This window comes from Adiantum capillus-veneris, chromosome 27, assembly GCF_014529385.1.
Source record: "Adiantum capillus-veneris isolate H3 chromosome 27, ASM1452938v2, whole genome shotgun sequence".
In the NCBI taxonomy this organism is placed as follows: Eukaryota; Viridiplantae; Streptophyta; class Polypodiopsida; order Polypodiales; family Pteridaceae; genus Adiantum; species Adiantum capillus-veneris.
In genome coordinates, this window is record NC_140957.1 from 54,479,843 (window position 1) to 54,499,268 (window position 19,426).

Sequence of the window (19,426 nt, forward strand, 5' to 3'; positions counted from 1 at the left end):
AAGAGAGGCGATCTCCACCCTACGCCCATTGAGTGTGAAACATGTCAAAGTCCATGGAGCTCATTTTCCATTTGCATGAGCAAGCCTAGCTGTGAGAAGTGCAGGTTTTATGGCAGTGTTACCCACGTGTAGGGGAAAGGAGAAAAAGGTGAGGCAATGAGCGTTTTCGCACAGATTGCAATGTGAAGCATTATCGGTGACCTATCCATAATCGTGATTCCTCTTTAGGTGAGTTGGCACCTCCAAACTTGTAAGTTGCAAACCATTGTTCGGTTGCCACGAGGCATGTGCCAAGGGATAGGGTCTATCCTCTCAATCACCCCAAGATTTCTACAAAGAGATTTTTAAAAGCCACATTTAAACCAACCATATGGCACTACCAAGTCACCGACTCACTACCACATGTACATTGACACATGGCTCTCCTTCTTATATCAATTTGCACCACATATAAGGCCTCTGTCACACTGGGCCGCATGCCCTTCGTGAGTTGGACCTCCATGACTACCGTGCTCGTGAAAGCATATAGGATTGCACACCCTATTGGAAATGGTGTCGCACTGGAGCATGTGGGAGAAAATGAAAAAGTTGTTGCACGTCCAATCAAATTGCACGTTTGACGCTTGGGCTGAGCTTGGACGGGCAGGCGAAGCCGGCACACTTTTGGGAAAAGCTGGTCACTGAGGTGGAGAGCCAGCTCAGCTATGTGATGGGGATCAACACGTGATTGGTGGGTGGCAGGAAAAAGCGTTTTCACTTGCCCGAATTGGATAACCGTTCAAAAAATCAAAACCGTGCAACGTGGCAGCGTTCTAGCTAGAGGCGAGATACGAAGACACGTGTTACGTGGGCGCGAAGTTTGGGAAGCACTATATAAGAGGTCTGAGCAAACGGTCAGAGGAAGAACCTCGCGCACACATTAGCTACTCGCGAAAACTCCAGTTACGCGCTCACACACACACACACGCACCACAGAGGGGAAGAGAGAGAGAGAGAGAGAGAGAGAGAGAGATCAGAGCGATTCTGAGTAGTAGTTGAAAGAATGGCTCATCTGGTGGGAAAGATTGAGGAGAAGGTGGATCACCTGACGCACAAGGTCACCGGCCACCATGGCCATCGTGCAGGCGGCCATCACCATCATCATGGCACAGGCGGCCCTCATATGGGTGGCGGCGGCCCCTACGCAGGTCCTCACATGGGCGGCCCCCCGGCAGGAGGTATGGGTATGGGTATGGGTGGACATCATGCAGGCCCGCATATGCCTGGCGGCGGTCACCATATGCTGGGCGCTGCAGGAGGCCCTCATCCTCACCACCCCACAGGCGTTCTGCCTGGTGGCGGTCACCATATGCCGGGCGCTGCAGGACTAGGCCCTCATCCTCACCACCCCACAGGCGTTCTGCCAGGCGGTCACGGCCACGCCGGCCCAGGCGGACACCACAATGGCCCCCTGAACAAAGTGGAGCATGGCGTCCACCACATCATTGGCGGCAGATATTATGCACTCCTGCGATCATATAGATAATCTTTGTAGATTGTGTCTGGTTTTTGGATCCCCGCAAACATTTCTGTACTTTACACTCACTCCCTCAGCGAATTTTAAATTCTGAATAAAAAGAAATGCATCTTTTAAGATTGAAAGATGCTGTTCTTCGCAAGTTGAGAGAGAGAGAGAGAGAGAGAGAGAGAGAGAAAAGAGGGTTAATTAATTAGTGTAATTCAAACCAAGAGAGAGAGAGAGAGAGAATTACCGGCCTGTTTGTCCCTCTCCACCTTTATATATATATATAGAGAGAGAGAGAGAAAAGTTCAATGTTTGCATCTTCCTTTTCCTTTCTATCATCCCCAACTTAATTTTTATCCTTTTGAGGTGGTGTGTGTGTGCGCGCGTGCACTTCGTTGGACGCTTTGGGATTGTTCCTCCACAACTTTATACCTGTTTGTAACTTCTACTATTCTTCTCCTTGGGTGACTTGACATCAAACCCCATTGAGTTGATTTGGAGAAGCCTACTACTTGGAAGCGGTCTTGTGGGTTATTGTCCTAGGGTCGCTTCCTCGAACCGCCCTCATCGAAAGATGCTTTCTCTTCTTGTTCGCAAAAATAGAAAAAAAAAGTGATGGTATATTCAAGCATTTTTTGATAGATCAAAAATGAATTAAGTGATGGCTAATCGAATGTCCTCGCAAAGAAGCAAACCGAAAATACTAGCAATGATTTTGTGATTTGTACGATTTTTGAACGTCCTCACATATTTTATCGGTTTTTTTTTCCTTTATTGTGGTTTACAATTGGTTAGTCTCAATTTTCAATCGGTTCAAGACTAAGATGAAGCAATCCTTTCTCGAACATTGATTCTAGTTAAACGCATTTTATCACTTTCTTATTCTTTTAGAAAGCCATCGCGGTGACCTTTTCACTTGTTTAATTAAATGTTGAAATTATTCTATTGGTTGCAATAGACGAAGATGAGGCAATCCTTTTTTCAACATTGATTCTAGTTAATCTCATTTTATCACATTGTTATTTATTCTTTTAGAAAACCATCGTGACCTTTTCAATTTTTAATCAGATGTTGAAATTATTCTATTGGTTGCAATAGATAGTGAAACATTTACTTAAGATATGTGATGATGAGAATGGAAGGGGTGAATAATAAATTATTGATATTAGTTTGAGCCATGCATTAAGCAAGTACGTCAATCATTTTGAAACCATTTTTTTAATGGGAACAAAATCATATAAAGAGCACATTCGTACGGGAGGGGGTTGATCCTAGTTCGGACAAGCGCGAGTTGGATTTGCATGGGCGAAAGTTACATGGCATAGTTAACGAGGATTCGAGGCTTTAATTCTGTCGAATATGATACAGTTGCTCTTCAGCCGCTTCGTTTACCAATGGCATGAGGAGGTCCACCTCGCCATGAAGCTGGCACGGCAACACGAACTTGCGTATCATGGTGGCCACTGGCTGCTACAGACAGTCACCTACACTGCCACGAAGCAAAACTTAACCCATGTGAATGCTCTATTTTTTACAGGCAACGTTGTCTGTCGACCGAGAGCCGAGTTGGGTAAAGTGCAACGAGCGGGGGTGCCACTTCTGCGTGCAAACGTACCCTAAGGTTTGGGCAAAAGCTTGGACAAAACTAAAGGGAGTGAACTCTCTCCCAATTGAGGGCATGCAGCCTATGCAGGCAATGATGCCTATGTTTTTTTCTTTGTGCGTGTTGATAGACTGGACGTATATATGACTCTCTCTCTCCCTACAAGCTTGGCAAAATTATGTCTTTGCAGGTTTTGGACCATTTCTGGCACTGATGTCTTTGTATATGAGTTCCATTCCATCCCTTTTCATGGCCTTTTCTACCCCTGGCCACCTATGCACAGTCTACCTATATGGCTTCTCTAGCTCCCTGATTGCCTACCGCGACTAGTTGAGTCTAGCTCCCTTATTTTTCTGGCTAGAATTATTTCTAGAAAAAAAATTGGTGATGGCAATTATTACATAAAGAAGATGTCGTGCAAATGATGGAGAGTGAGTGGTTGCACCGTTGCAGATCACTCTTGAGATGATGCGATCAAATACCAACTGCTTTAAGCGGACTAGCTCCATTGGCAGATTTGTGTGCTGAGGCATTCAAGGCTCCACCTTCTAAATTGATCATGCTTTCGGGGCTCCGCCTCCATGTAGGGATCTTACAAGTCTTGTCATAGTCTTGCTTCTGGTGAATATTTATCTGCTACCTAATTAAGTGCTTGGCTTAGTCATCTATATGCACGTGTGAGGGATCCATGGCGAAGAACTTGGCGAGAAGGCAAAGGGATCGCAGGAGCCGACCATATTGCAGTTGTAGTTGTTGCTTTCTCAATGGCTCCATTGAGACAGAGACACCCTCCCCGAAATCATGAAGGCTCTCCATGGAGGTTGCTAGTATTAGTGTCCTCGTCATGTGAGGTCATCCTCCACGCCACCAATTTGAGTTTCATTTGAATCAATCTTTTTGGGCATCGCCACAATATAATATGATTGCTCTATCTAGGTACAGCTCAAGATGCTGCCCCTTTGAAATCCCTTCTTTCAAACCATTCTTTTGAGAAAAGCTGTAACAACTAATCCCACTTGTGCACTATTCCAATACCCCACTTTCACTTTCTAGGATGTATCGTACACAACCTTCTAGAGGCTAATATGTCTTTCATTGAGTGATTCTTATGTCCCATCTATTGAGTTATTCTTTATTAATCTCAACATATTGTCATTCTTCTTGATTCTATTGTTGGACAATGTTGTCTCTAGTACTAAGAGCGCCATGTGAGGAGTTCTCCCTCGAGGGATGTGGCCTACTTGGAATGCATGTGTTATAACCCTTCTATGGTGATGTAATCTTTTGCAATAGCATAAATAATATACTTTTTTGACATGTATTTATAAGTAAACAACTCGGTTGTTTTGTTCTGCAGATAGTCTCTTTTGTAACTTGGTGGGCAATGCCCATTTGGAACATTGAAAATGCTGAATGTTTTAAAATTTTTGACTATTGATCGAAAACTAGCGTGACTTGCAATGAAAACATTGAGGATAGACAGTCATGTTTCCTTGCCATTTGAATGTCCCAAGGTACATGTGCTTAGTCCTTGTTTGCAGATTTAACATTGTGAACTTCACTGAATACCCTCCAAGCTTTAGTCCCCCTCTTTTTGCATTTCTATAATGCTAAGAGCTAGCCAATTCTTTTTGTTGTAACTCTCGAAAAAAGGGCACATTTAAAGCTTTCCTAACTTTTAGGTTAATATTTGAATGGAAATTACTTTTAGGTTTATTTCAAGGCAAGCTTAGAATCTAGCCACATTTTTGCAAATGATTTAGCTAGTTAAAAATAAGATTTTTATTTGAAGCATTCTAAATTATATCATATGACCAATCTATCAATTATAGGCAGGCCTTGTGATTTTATTACTTGTTAGTATGGAATAAAAAATGAATTTGTATTGAACGACATCGAGGTCCAAATTTCTAGTTTGCAAAATTCAAGCTGCAACTTGCTACCCATGAAGATCCTTCTTGGAGCTAAATATGAGAATAATAACAATACAAAGAAGTGAGATTTTGCCAATGAATTTACTTCCGGCATCAAGCACGATGATGGGCCATTGCACACTTGTGTTGTGGTTGCAGACGTACTACTTGCGAGTTCAAGGCACAATGTCCAATTGACCTCTCTCTCTCTCTCTCTCTCTCTCTCTTTTTGTGTGTGTGTCTCTCTCGCTCACTCAGCTTTGGCCAATTTCACCACATTAGCTATTCTTGCATGTCTTGCCCCAAGGGCCTTGTGTGTTGTTGCCACCAAACGACCATAGTATCTACTTGCAATTATCCTCTATCCATCATCTTAAAACTACAATTATCACCAATGATATTTACGACCATTAATGCATCCTCCAATGCACTCTGGAAGTAGTTGACTTTAAGGTATGAAGAGCTATAAAACTTTGCTTGCATCGCAATGTCGACATGCAAAGAAGAAAGAGGGAGGGAGGGACCGAGGGAGGGAGATTGAAATGGATAGGTTTGTCAAAGACAACAAGTTTATGGTTTTGCACATGCCAACTCCATCCCTCCACAACAAACACCATAGCATCTCTTAGTATCATATGTGATAGTTAATTAAATCCACTCGAGAAATAATTCAATATCTATTATGCTTTATAATTCGATATCGGTTATGCTTTTCAATCAACTTGGCCACTTTTATCAAACCTATTGTTGGGTAATACCACCACAGAAATTCTCATGGTATTCTCACGGCTTTAGAGTCTGGATTCTTGCAAATTATGCCATCTTTGATTTTTTTCTTGTATTCTCAACCACCTTTGATGCCCACCAATGTTGCTCGCCTCATCCTATTTGCCGAGGGATGCTCACTATTCAAAGCTATTCCTAGCAAAGGCACCCCACCAATAGGCCCATGTTCCCCCCTCCTTTCATTTGGCTCATTGTAGCCCTAGTGAATCTACTAACATTAGTGGACAATCCTCCAGCGGCACTCCGTTTTCCAACACTTGGACCATGTTTTCTCTGGGCCTCTTGGGATCCCATCTCATACTGTCCTTCTCCCCATGTGAGACACACACACACACACACACACACACACACACACACACACACACACACACACACACACACACACACACACACACACACACACACACACACACACACACACACACACACACACACACAGATCCTCTATTGTATTTAGTCCTGGCAAGTTCTTACATATAATTTTGTCAAGATTTTGGAGTAATGGAAGTTAAAATGGCCCTTGCTCCGGTTGCAACGGATCCTAGGCATAATGAATCTAGCCAACCAGTTGAGATGGGTTGAGAGGCTTATAAATATCTTGGGGGGGTGTTAGACACATGAGATTTGAGCAAGTCTTAGTGGGTGTGAACTTGACCATGAGAGCTAGTAAGGCCAGCGACATCCTTAACATGACAACAACATAGTCATCAGAGAAGGCAGATTGGTTGGAAGTGAAGTGGTTGACTTGGGCATGGGTGGGTCTGGCCATCGAGTACAACTCCTTGTCAAAATGCAAAAGGCCTTGCCGATGGGCCAAGTCGACGTAGTATGCGTTGTCAAACCGAGTGAGCAAGGCCATGGCATGATTCACAACTCTTTCACACTGCTTGACCAGAATATGCACTACTATTAGATTGCGTGATAGAAACTCATAATAGCCTTAAGCTAAAGCCATGGTATCTTTTGTCGAGTTATTCAAACGAATTGTCCTTGCCTATGGTATGCCCTCCCACTACAACACCATGTTAATGGCACCTAGTCCCACCTACTCGAACATAGCCACCAGGTTGCTGACATTGAACCAGTAATAGCGTAAGGCCTCACCCTTCCATGGAGTTGCTGGTTGTCTAATTATCAAAGAATGAAATGATTAAGAAGGGTTTTTCATATTGGAGGACAATATCAAGATAACGAAAGGAGTGTAACTGTTTTGCTTGAAAAAAACCTATGTTTAGTGTAATGAGTCCTGAAAATTTTGAAAATAGTACAAAAACCTTCATATATGGTCAAATTATCTCTAAAATTTACCATACGTGTTTGACAAAGTTTTCTAAAATAGTTTTTCTCGAGCACTTGGGCCATGTTTGGGCCACATTGACAACATAAAGTAGCGTGCTTACCACAACCTGGGCCACCATAGCCAGAGTGTCCGTGCAAGACACAACCCCCAGACACTTCTCATCTATGATATTGTCTACCACATTTAAACTCCCTGCGTTGTGTTCAAGCCAGAGCCGTCTACCCCCCTCAGGGCTCCAGCTTTCTTGTGATGCTCTTTACACCATAATACTCCAAAATTGCCACAATTTAACAAAGAAAATTAGAAATTGTGTGTGCGATAACAGGAGTGGACTTGTATGCGGTAATGGTTTATCAATAATATATGCGGTAATATATCCGCAACAATTATCGCATGTATTATTGTGTGTAATACCACATATATTATTGTTATACGACTCTTCAAAAATAAAGGTGCTCATTTGGGTGGCTCAAATGAGCATCCTTATTTTTTACCTGCATAAAACATAGGAAATATCAATTGCATTTTGCAAAGTGTAAAAGAATAATAATAGTAAACTTTAAAATCAAAGAAGGGTTTTTCATATTGGAGGACAATATCAAGATAACGAAAGGAGTGTAACTGTTTTGCTTTAAAAAAACCTACGTTTAGTGTAATGAGTCCTAAAATTTTGAAAATAGTACAAAAACCTTCGTATATGGTCAATTTATCACTAAAATTTACCATACGTGTTTGGCAAAGTTTTCTAAAATAGTTTTTCTTGAGCACTTGGGCCATGTTTGGGCCACATTGACAACATAAAGTAGCATCCTTACCACAACTTGGGCCGCCATAGCCAAGATTTCCGTGCAAGACACAACCCCCAGACACATCTCATCTAGGGTTGTTTTGATATTGTCTACCACATTTAAACTCCCTGTGTTGTGTTCAAGCCAGCCGTCTACCCCCCTCAGGGCTCCAGCTTTCTTGTGATGCTCTTTACACCATAAAACTCCAAAAATACCACAATTTAACAAAGAAAATTAGAAAAAAAAAATTGTGTGTGCGGTAACAGGAGTGGACTTGTACGCGGTAATGGTTTATCAATAATATATGCGTAATATACGCAACAATTATCGCATGTATTATTGTGTGTAATACCACACATATTACTATTATACGGATCTTTAAAAATAAAGGTGCTCATTTGGGCCACCCAATTTTGGGTGGCTCAAATGAGAATCTTTATTTTTCACCTGCATAAAACATAGGAAATATCAATTGCATTTTGAAAAGTGTAAAAAATTAATAATAGTAAACTTTAAAATCAAACTCATACCTCACCTTTATAAATTGGGGCGAAAAAGAATGATACTTTGAAAAAATCACAAGTAAAGCCAAATTTTCAAATGAGTTCTATATACAAAATATGCGGGCTTTTTGTGCCACCTTTGCACTTGTAGAAGAGGAGTACATAAAAATATATATATATCCTAATCCTCCTCGTCCATGTCCTTGCCCTCGCCATCATCCTCGTCCTGAGCTACATACGTTGGATTGCTTTGACTCTACCCCAACCGAAAAATATTTAGAAGAGGAGTACATAAAAGTCGGTGCCATCCACGCGAGGCTCTGGACGTATGGAGTCCCTCGTTGGCTCCCCCACCGTGTGGTCTGCTGTGAAAGACCATAGGCCACAAAATTTTGTGGAGTGCAACGACCAAAGGATTCATGCGTCAAATGTAGGTATTACTCAAGTAAAGACAATGCGTGTTGTAGATCCGGATCTACTACCGGTGGAGGAACCTGTGTCAATAGACTGGCACCTCCAAAGTTGTGGGAGGGCCATGCTTGCAAATAATAATTTGAAATATTTGCCCTTGCTCACAAAATATTAGTTATAGATACATTTAAATCCATTCTTTGGACCTACCGTCTCAAGACTTGGGTCCATTGGAGGCAATGTCACCCTGGATGGCTGCCTATCTGGGATGTGAACCAATCAAAGGAAGAATGTGACGGTTTCTCAGAGATACATTGGAAAGTATAAGGACCTAGCCGGTTTTTACTCTCCCTATACCTAGCTTGCACACACGTAAGCTCTAACATATATACACACACATATATTTATGTACATATACTCACATAAATATGTATATACAAGCATATTTAGTGCTTGAAAACATGTGTATACACACATGCACACTTACACATATACATACATACACACTTACTCAGGTAGATACGTATCTACATGCATACACATATACTATTAGACCTAAGTAGGGGCTAGGAATGCCAATACTCTAGCGGCACCTCTTTAAATATCCTCACAATCTCATCGTCATAAAACCAAGGGTACGTTGCGATAATTTATACATGAGTGGATTGAAGATCACAACGTCACCGATTAAAAAGGGGCTATACTCAAGAGAAAGTGTTCGACCATCAGGTGCTATGCTCCCTTGCTTAGTGTCTATATACATGCATAGTACAAAAATATACACATGTATACATAACTACACATATATGCATGCACACACATGTATATATACATAACTACATATATATGCATGCACACACACACACACGCGCGCGTATATATATACATAACTACATAACTCTAGCTACCCCTCTTTTTATCTCTAAATTTATCTTTCCCTCCATCTCTATCTCTCTCCCTCTTTCCTCTCTATCTCCTTCTCTTTCTCCCGCTATCTCTCTATCTTGCCCTCTATCTCTCTCCCTCTTTCCCTCTATATTTCTCTCCCTTTCTCTTTCTCTATCTTTCTCTCTCTCCATCTCTCTCCTCTTTCTTTCTCTCTCTCTCTCTCTCTCTCTCTCTCTCTATCTATCTATCTATCTATATATCTATCTTTTCTTCTTTGTTACAAACTCATTTATTCTTTTATTTTTTATTTTTTAATAAAATGATTGATTTTTTTAAACATTCATCTAGATATCAATTCATGGTTATTTTTTGAAATTTTTTAAACTGAATCTACAATTTTCACTCATTTCACTTAATTGAAACTCAAACCTACTATACTAATCATACAATTTCTCTCTCTCTCTCTCTCTCTCTCTCTCTCTCTCTCATACACATCAATTAGTCAAGCATTCTTTCATCCCTCTCACACACACTAATTGCACACACTATTCACCTCCCTTACATGTCCTCTCTCTCTCTCTCTCTCTCTCTCTCTCTCTCTCATACACATCAATTAGTCAAGCATTCTTTCATCCCTCTCACACACACTAATTGCACACACTATTCACCTCCCTTACATGTCCTCTCTCTCTCTCTCTCTCTCTCTCTCTCTCTCTCTCTCTCTCTCTCTTTCACTCAAATCCAACACCAAGCACAAATCTATCAAGGCAACAAAAGAATACGTAATACAAGCAAATCAATGCAAACAAATTGATTGGGGAACAAACAAAAGAGCGCATAATGTAAACAATGAGCATTTCAAACAATCTTTGCCCCCAGGCAATGGTGGTCTAGCCTACGAGCAAACGGTGAAGCTCCACGAACATGGAAAGCTTTGAGAGCTTCCATTATGAAGCAATTTTTTACTAGCGATGCCAAAGACAAAGTGCTCACCAAATGGCAAATCTTGAAGCTCTCTCCCTACGAATCTATTCACAAATACGTACACAAGTTTTGGGATCTACATCTCAAAGCCACTATCTACAAAAAAATAGATTTTGGACATCAAAAACAACAATTTTGTACGGGTTTATCTAAAGATATGGCAGAATATGTCAACTCCCAAAGGCCTCGCACTATTTCAGCGGTCATACACCATACTATGGTGGCTTCACGAAACAACTTCTAACAAGGGGCTAAGAAAAATCTTAAGCCCATGGAAAGCAAAGATCGTAATGAGCCTAAGGGGAAGGACCATGTCCAAAAGTCTCCCAAGGGCAACTTCAACAACAACAAAGCGAAGGAGAAGGGAGTCTACAAAGGAAAACATAGACTCTCTCCTGAAGAGCTAGAGCGTTATCACAAGGATAATCATTGTTTTAAATGTGGGGAGCAAGGACATGCTTATCGTGCTTGCCCACAAAAGAACACACGCAATGAACCTCCTAGAGATTCCAAAGTTGAAGTTCAAGAAGAAGATACTCATGGCAAAGGATCTCCTCTATGCCATGCTTGGGGAAAGGTAAGAGAACTTGATGCTTTCATTCTCTTCGACAATGGCTCTACTCACAATTTCATATCCACGGAGTTGGCCACTACGCTAGTCATCCAAGCCTTTGAGATAGGAGATACCCTACCAGTCGATGGTGCTTTCAAGGGAGAAGAAGTCTCAGTTACTCCCTTAATTGGGAAATTGAGGCTTCATGTCCAAAACTACGTGGACAAAGAGGATTTCTTCATCTCTCCCCTTAAGCATGAGGATGTAATCCTAGGGGCACCATGGTTTGATTGCATGGAGGCCAACATCAAGTTCCCTAAAAGGCAAATTTATTTTAAGTACAAGGAAAAAGACATGTACATATATGCTAACGAGTGAGGTAACACTATACCTCTAAAGGATTGGGTCTTGCTTAAATTTCCCAAGGCTCGGTTAAGGCACACGATGGGAAAGAATCCTACGGGACACCAAAAGTACTATGCTAAACTAGCAAAAAGGTACTATAGCCCCTTTCAGATTCTTAAACCAATCCATGAGAGACAGCTTATCTGCTCAAGTTTCCCAACCACTGCCTCATACACAATGCTTTCCATGTGAGCCTGTTAAAGCCTTAACAAGGAGAGCCACCCCAAGAAGCAACCATAGAAGACCCACTAGAGATTGAAGACCAAGAAGATGTAATGCAACCCGAGTCCATCCTTCGACACGAAGACAAGGTATTGAGAGGCGGTAAGATTATCCGACTGTATCTTATTAAGTTTAAGAATTATCCTTTTGAAGATGCTAGATGGATGCAAGGCATACAATTAAAGGATAACCTAACCTTGTCAATGCTCACAATGATTCCCTAGAGTAAGCAAATGTAAAGATGTTTTAAATGATCAATGTTTTTGTCTTATAAGACTCTCTTTTTCCTTATTATGCACAAATGTTAAGAAGTATGCATGCTTATGATCATGTTTGTGGCGAGGACCTCTCCCAAACACCAACTAGAGCTTGTCACTCTATTATGGAAGATTGATACGCACTAATGAGCAGACATGCTTGCGGTAGCTAAGTCTCTCAAGCACCAAATGGATTAGTCATCCATTCTGGAACGATGTCATAGGGTAAAATATGGATCCTCTATTGGCTAGCAAACGGACTAATGAATAGGCTTTATCTTCTCTACCTCATAGTCGAGGACGACTATGATATCAAGAGAGAGGTAATGTCCTAAAAACCTAATATCTACTGTCCCAAATGATTTTCTCATATTAAGCTGATCATTTAATATAGGGAAAATACCAAGGGGAGCAAAGGATGGATATTGGAAAGGCTACCAGACCGGTCTCAACAGGGGATCCAAAAGAGGGGAATTGGGGATCTAGATGGGGATGGTCTGCTAAAGAGCAAAGTACATCATTGGAGTTTAAAAGAGCTCTAGGTTTACCTCCATTAAGACTTCCATAGGGCAACGTTCCAACTTTTTAACTCTAAAGGTCTTAGGCCATGGGAACTTGGCCTAGTGACTAAAAGTGCTAACTCTAGTAGTCAACAAAATGACAACCAACAAAAGGACAAAGGAGGGGACGAGCTGGGAAGATGACAGATGAGTGGGGATGAGATAGAGCGTGCACACACACACACACTCATCAGTTTACCCTATCCACAAAGCAAATAGGACACATGTCAGGCATGCAAGAAAACCCCCATTTCTTGCATGAATCCTATTGGATGGACATAGAGGTGGACCAATGAGGATTGAGCTAGTGTAAACTTAATTTCTTATTTTATAAATGCTTTAAAAAACAAACAATAAGAATTAGTCTCCCTAAAATACTATCGGGCAGTCAAAAGGTCCAATGAGAATTAAGCAGCCCGAAAATTTTCTTAATTCCTATTGGCCAGAAGACTAAAAGGTCCAATAGGTATTCAGATAATTAAATTCATTATCTGCACTTTTACAAAAGGGAAAAAGGATGGACACTTGTCACAAGGCTCTTGATTGGGCCTCTCAAATGCTATTGGCTAAGCTTTTTCAAGGGCCAATAGGAAGCCAACATGAGTAAATTGCAAGAGAGGTCGGCCAAGATGAGAGAGGGAGCTGATTTGACAAGGTATTATTCCACACACACTCACACAAGCTCATGTGTGAAGTAAAGAAAGTCTATCTCCTTCTCAAGCTTTAATGGAAAGCTCTTCATCTACTCTAAGCTTGTGAGAAGGGAGGCCTACACCAACAAGCTCTTGGCTTGTGATGCAAATCCAACCAAGAGACAAGCTCCAATGCATGCTCATCTCCTTTACCATGCTAATTACTAAGCTATGTTAAGCTGTTATGAGTGATTATGTGAGGAGAAATACTTCTTTCTCGTATGAATACTTCTTCCTCCTCTACATCTAGTCGCATACCCTACTAGCTCTCGCCATCTTCGAAGGTGTATGAGGTCTTGGGTCTAAAATCGTGAGGGGATTGATGTTATGTATTATCACGTGCAAGTTTGGTGCATGAATCTTCCATCTTCATTGCACCAACGAGTTTGTACCAAGGAACACAAAGAATTGTATTGTACAAAGTCTCTCTTAACACTAGAATGGTAACCTAACAGGACATAAAAGTGTCCTTTCAAGGTTTTGGGAAAAAATTCCAAAACCATAGTAGATCCACTCATTTTGAAAAATCCTTTCATGAGCTTATAGTTCAATAACTACTACATATGGAAAAAATGAGAAACTTGTAATTTTTCTCTTCCCTTGGTCACTACAAGTCTCCAAAGTTGATGGACCAGTGCATTTTGCCCAAAACAGCAATTTCGTACGGTTGATTGCATATAAATAAGAGTGGGGATTTTTGTAGGACATGAGATAAAATGCCACATTAATTTCAATGGGTTGGTGACCAAAACATATGGTTGCTTTTACCTCACTAATTTTTTTCAGGGCAAAAAAATATGTACAAAAAAGTTGCATTTTTTCCATTCTGCGGACCTATCATCAAAGTTTCTATAGTCACGCTCAATACAGATACTATATACATGTTTTCTTAGTTCCATTTGGGCCGTTGGATCCAAAAGGAGCCATGGAGCATGTCAAAAGGATAATGGATCTCTTACAATTGGAACCTTGGGGGCAATGATAAAGTGCTAAATACAGCAAACATGAAAAAACTGGGTTTAGCATTATGACCTCTAGAAACCCATAGAAACTACTCAATATCTAGCCAAGTTTGTAGTCTATGATTAGATATGGTTACTACCTACAAAATACACACAATTGGCCTAAGAAACTAGCAATATTGAGAAAGTTATACTTGCTACTCTAAAATGTATCGTATTCTTCAGCAATCAAAAAACTCAACCATCATCATATACTATGCTATATAGCATATTAGGTCCCCCAAAACTCAAGGAAGATTAGCTTTATGTTATACATTACACTTGCACAATCAGAATTGAATTTGGATATCAAGAAAGCCACCCAAAAAATCATAAAAGTGCTAATTTTGGCCAAAAAACCAGGATTATGCAATTCTTGTAAATTGGTCATAACTTTCAATTTTAACACTTAGCTCTCCCTACAAGCATCAAAACATGTTGAAAACTATGAAGGCCTAACCTCTAGCCATCTAAACCTCACAAACATGAAGTTTAGAGTGATATAGTTGCCAAAAAATGAAAAAAATCCAAAAATGGGACCCGTTTTTTCACACAGTTTAGGTTCAAAAATGTTGTGCACGAGTAAGGTTAATGGTGAGATCGATACTCCAAAAAAAAATGCTAAGTTTTTTTCAGCTCATAAGGCAACTTTGTGGATATATAGCACCTAGAAATTCATTTTCATACTCTTCAAATAATTCAAGAAAAATGGTCACTTTATAGGACACAAAAGTGTCCAAGGACATAAAAGTGTCATGTTACCATTCTAGTGTTAATGGGAGAAGTTATAATACAAATGCCTAATGGAGGGGGGACCGGTCCATGTAAATCTGGTCCTCAATAGTTTTCAATTGTTCTATTTCTCTCCCTCTTTCAAGTATTGTTATGCCAAATTAATTAGGTGTTATGCTAATGTTGCTATCTCCAACCAAGCACTCTTCTATGCTCATTAGGAACTTGCTCTTAATGAAATGCTCACTATGTTAAGTTATTTTCCGCTATTTACAAGCTATTTAGACCATTAATATCATAGAGATAATTTTCACACACAAGAGAGATTATAGAGTAGAGAGAGAGAGAGCACGCACAATATACGTGGCTCACTCAACGTAAGCTACGTCCACGGAAAAGCAGCCACTCAATGGCTTTAGTACTTCAAACTAGAAGGAGACTACAAAGGGATTATACCCTTAATGGATCTCCCACACCTCACAGACACCTCATTTCATCAACTTCACAATGCATTTGTGTGTAGAAGAGGCCTCCTTTATAAGCCAAAATGTATTCCACTCTCATAAGAGGAAACAATGTGTAGCCTCCCTTGTGTAGACAAGTTCGAGTTGAATTCTCCCATGCGCCCATGTCGGGTCACCCTTGAGTAGAGAAGTCTGCTTAGAAATCGGCCACCAATCAAAGACTTCCGTCCAATGGCCATCGGCCATTGACTACCGGCCACTAGCCAACCGATCGACCATTTTTTGTCACTTTCCGGCCGCCATCCGCCCGTACATAATATTCTGTCATGATTAGGCGTGGATTTTTGGTTTTTTGGTGAGTGATTTTTCTTACACACAATGGCTTCTCCTCATAATGGGGGCCTTACAAATGTGCGGTTTTGAGACTTAAAGTTACAAGGGGTAAATAAGGCTCCATATTAACAAGTGTCACCAACTCTTTCTTACTTTCTTGTGAAGAAGCCATCCTCTATTGCCAAAATGCTCTCTCTTTGTGAAACTTTGTCTTCAATGACTTGAAGATAGAGACATTAAGGGGGCTAGATTTTGTATTGGTACTTTTTAGGTATGAGTGGGTAGAATGGTGATATCTATGCCTGGCGCATGAGCGCTAGCCATGAGATCCAATGAGATATGACTACCATGTCCATCCAAAATTAGAAGATGTCTATTTTGAAATCCAATGTCTTTGCATGATGGCATTCTCTAAGTGCTTTATCCATGCTCAAAAGAGTTCGTTCACCATCCATGATTTTTTTTACATGGCCACTGCTGCTCATGCTTCACGATCTTTAGCGTAGTTGCCATTAATTTGGATATCTTCAAATATATAGTAAGCGGGAATAGAATAACTAGCTGCATTTACACAACACAAAATTGACATCCATTCTCTTGAGTCACAAGTAAGACCATACACTAACTGTGTCCCTTTCTTTGCTAAGATATTCATACTTTGTCTCTTGAGTCTTGAAAACCTATTTTGTTGGCATTCTAGATGTTAGAGGGTGGATAGCTATTATCATTATAAAGCTTTTAGAGGTTCTCATCGAGATTCTTGACTATCTTAGGCTTGAATCTTGTAGCCCTTGATTGATCCAATCCTTTGGAAACATGAAACACAGGCTTCCACTTTCAAAATCCGTCCCAGCAAATACTTCCAAGAATGCCATTAGTGAAGAGTGTGTGCCTTGTTTGCCACTTTGAGCGTAATGTACACAACTAAAACTCCATACCTAGAGTTGCACTTTAGGAGAATCCAGTGTAGAAGTGCTTCTTCTTCATCCATCATGAGTATGGTTGCAGGGTCTCTTTTATTTCTTTGTGTATGTCCTTCTTCTCAATTTGTTATTGCAAATTTGCTAATGCCAAATTGTATTGAGCACTTCTACAGAGATAGACCTTGGCCACGGGCAAGAAGAGATTTTGCCATGTCTTCTTTAGTCCATAAAAACATTGGGTGTGATTTTTGTCGTACTGGTGGGCTATCCTCATTTTGATTGGCCAAGCTCTAGAGATTGGAATTTGGTGGTGAGGGTCTGAGAAATGTTGATTTTATTTGAAGAGCCAAAAGTGGTGTCCTTGCTGTTTTGGTGTGAGGATTTCTTCTCTTCTTGATGCCGTGAGTGACTCAGAAAGAAGGTGAAGCAGTTGGGTATTGGTTCATTGTTGCATTATTCCCTTTGTTATTACTCCTCATTTTTGTAGGCTTCACCATTGCCTACATTCCAACTATAGGTTAGAGGGTTTGCTAACAATCCTAAACTGTAAAAACTAGTGGAGGAATGTACTTTGAGTTTTGAAGCCTAGTCTTTGATGCCCTCAAGCATGTGTGAATATCGCTTCATTAAAACTTTTTTTAAAGGGGCTGGTGGAGGATTAGTAGGAGGGCTTGCAAGTCTCTTCTCAAGTGATGTTGCTGAGAGGTTGAGTAGTCAAAGATGAAGCTTTAGGAGTAATAAACGGTGCTTTCTTCCTTGGGATTTTGCATAGTAAAGATGGCATAGCATGCACATGACCACAACAATACACACGTCCTTCCGAGGGATTCACTCTATATACAAAATGGGATGCCACTTGTAAGCGGACAACTTTGATAAAAGCCCTATGTACAACTCATATTAGGGAATATGACCCCCCATTCTATGCTTATACGACAATCAATGTAGAAAACTATCATACCCCTATCTTACATATAAAATCTAACTATGTAAAAATATTCAAGGAGCATGTAGCATAGTGGTTGGCAACGTGCTAAGGAACCACTTCTATTGATAACTAGATGTACCCTCAACGTGCATTAGTTTTTCAAAGCTTGTCTTTCAATGCTTTTCCTAAGTGCAAAGTTACCATCAAAGCTTAGCTTAAAGATGCAAATCTACCTTTGAAGTTTAACTTAATGATGCATAAATACTCTTAGCACTTGACCCTAATTGGGAGATTACTATTAAATCTTAAACCTAAAATACAAGGTAGTCACTAAAGCTTACACCTAAGTGCAAAGTTACCACTAAAGCTTAGCTTAAGAACGCAAATCTACCTTTGGAGATTAACTGAATGATGCATAGATACTCTTAGCACTTAACTCTATTTGCGAGGTTACCATTAAAGCTTAAACCTAAAATACAAGGTAGTCACTAAATCTTACACCTAAGTGCAAAGTTACCATTAAAGCTTAGTTTAAGGATGCAAATCTACCTTTGAAGCGTAACTTAATGATGCATAGATACTCTTAGCACTTAACCCTAATTGCAAGGTTACTATTAAAACTTAAACCTAAAATACAAGATAGTTACTAAAGCTAAAATACAAGGTAGTTACTTAAACCTAAAATACAAGGTAGTTATTAAAGCTTACACGTAAGTGCAAAGTTACCATTAAAGCTTAAGCTTAAACCTAAAATACAAGGCAGTTACTAAAGCTTACACGTAAGTGCAAAGTTACCATTAAAGCTTAGCTTAAGGATGCACATCTACCTTTGAAGCTTAACTTAATGATGCATAACTACCATCAATACTTAACCCTAATTTCAAGGTTACCGTTAAAGCTTAAACCTAAAATGATACACATAAACCTTCCTAGTAATAAAACACATGGTTTAGGTTAATTAATCCTACTAGAAGTGAAGATTACCTCCTCTAATTAAGAGGGAAGTGGGGTTGAAGTCCTTCTTGAAGAGATGTGAGGTTGAAGGAAGAAGGAAAGGGATTTAGGATGAAGAAGAAGGAGAGAAGAGCTTCTTCACAAAACCCTCAAGGATTTGGCCTTCAAGAGAGGGAGAGAGCAAGAGCAAAGTTTAATGGAAACCTTGATTTACTTAAGCATAATCTTGAGCATGGCAAGTATGCAAGTAGCTTAGCAATGTGTGTAAAACTACAAAGGAGAGGCAGTGCTTATACAGGAAATGGTGGGTATAATTCTTTTTTCTCAATTCCTTTTGGACCCCAATTCTCTTCCAATTCCTATTGGACCCCAATTCTCTTTTCAATTCCTATTGGACCCCAATTCTCTTCTCAATTCCTATTGGACGCCAATTATTTTCTCAATTCTTATTGGACCCCAATTTCTTCTCAATTCCTTTTTCTTAACTTTATCTTCCAATCAAGTTAGTCCCTTTTTCTACCAGTTCTCGATCTAGATCAGTTCCCACGCGGCTTTTGACGAAGAAGTATAAATATAATCTTAATCTTTTGGGAGAAATATAGGGACGATGTAATTTCTTATCCGAAATATTCTTTTCTTTTCATTCTGGCGTAAAGCCTCGTTGTCCGCGTGACTTCTTTGTCGGTCTTGCTTTTTCTAAATTATTTTATAGGCTGAAAAAG

The 19,426-nt window shown here is 40.1% G+C and overlaps 1 protein-coding gene across 1 annotated transcript; it reads left to right on the forward strand.

The window, feature by feature from the left end:
• The first annotated feature begins 912 nt into the window (after positions 1–912).
• On the forward strand, positions 913–1,658 carry LOC147422001 (uncharacterized). The gene has a single exon (XM_086502862.1). It carries the CDS (start codon positions 1,043–1,045, stop codon positions 1,523–1,525), a length of 483 nt encoding a protein of 160 aa, XP_086358988.1. The 5' UTR covers positions 913–1,042; the 3' UTR covers positions 1,526–1,658.
• The last annotated feature ends 17,768 nt before the right edge of the window (positions 1,659–19,426 follow it).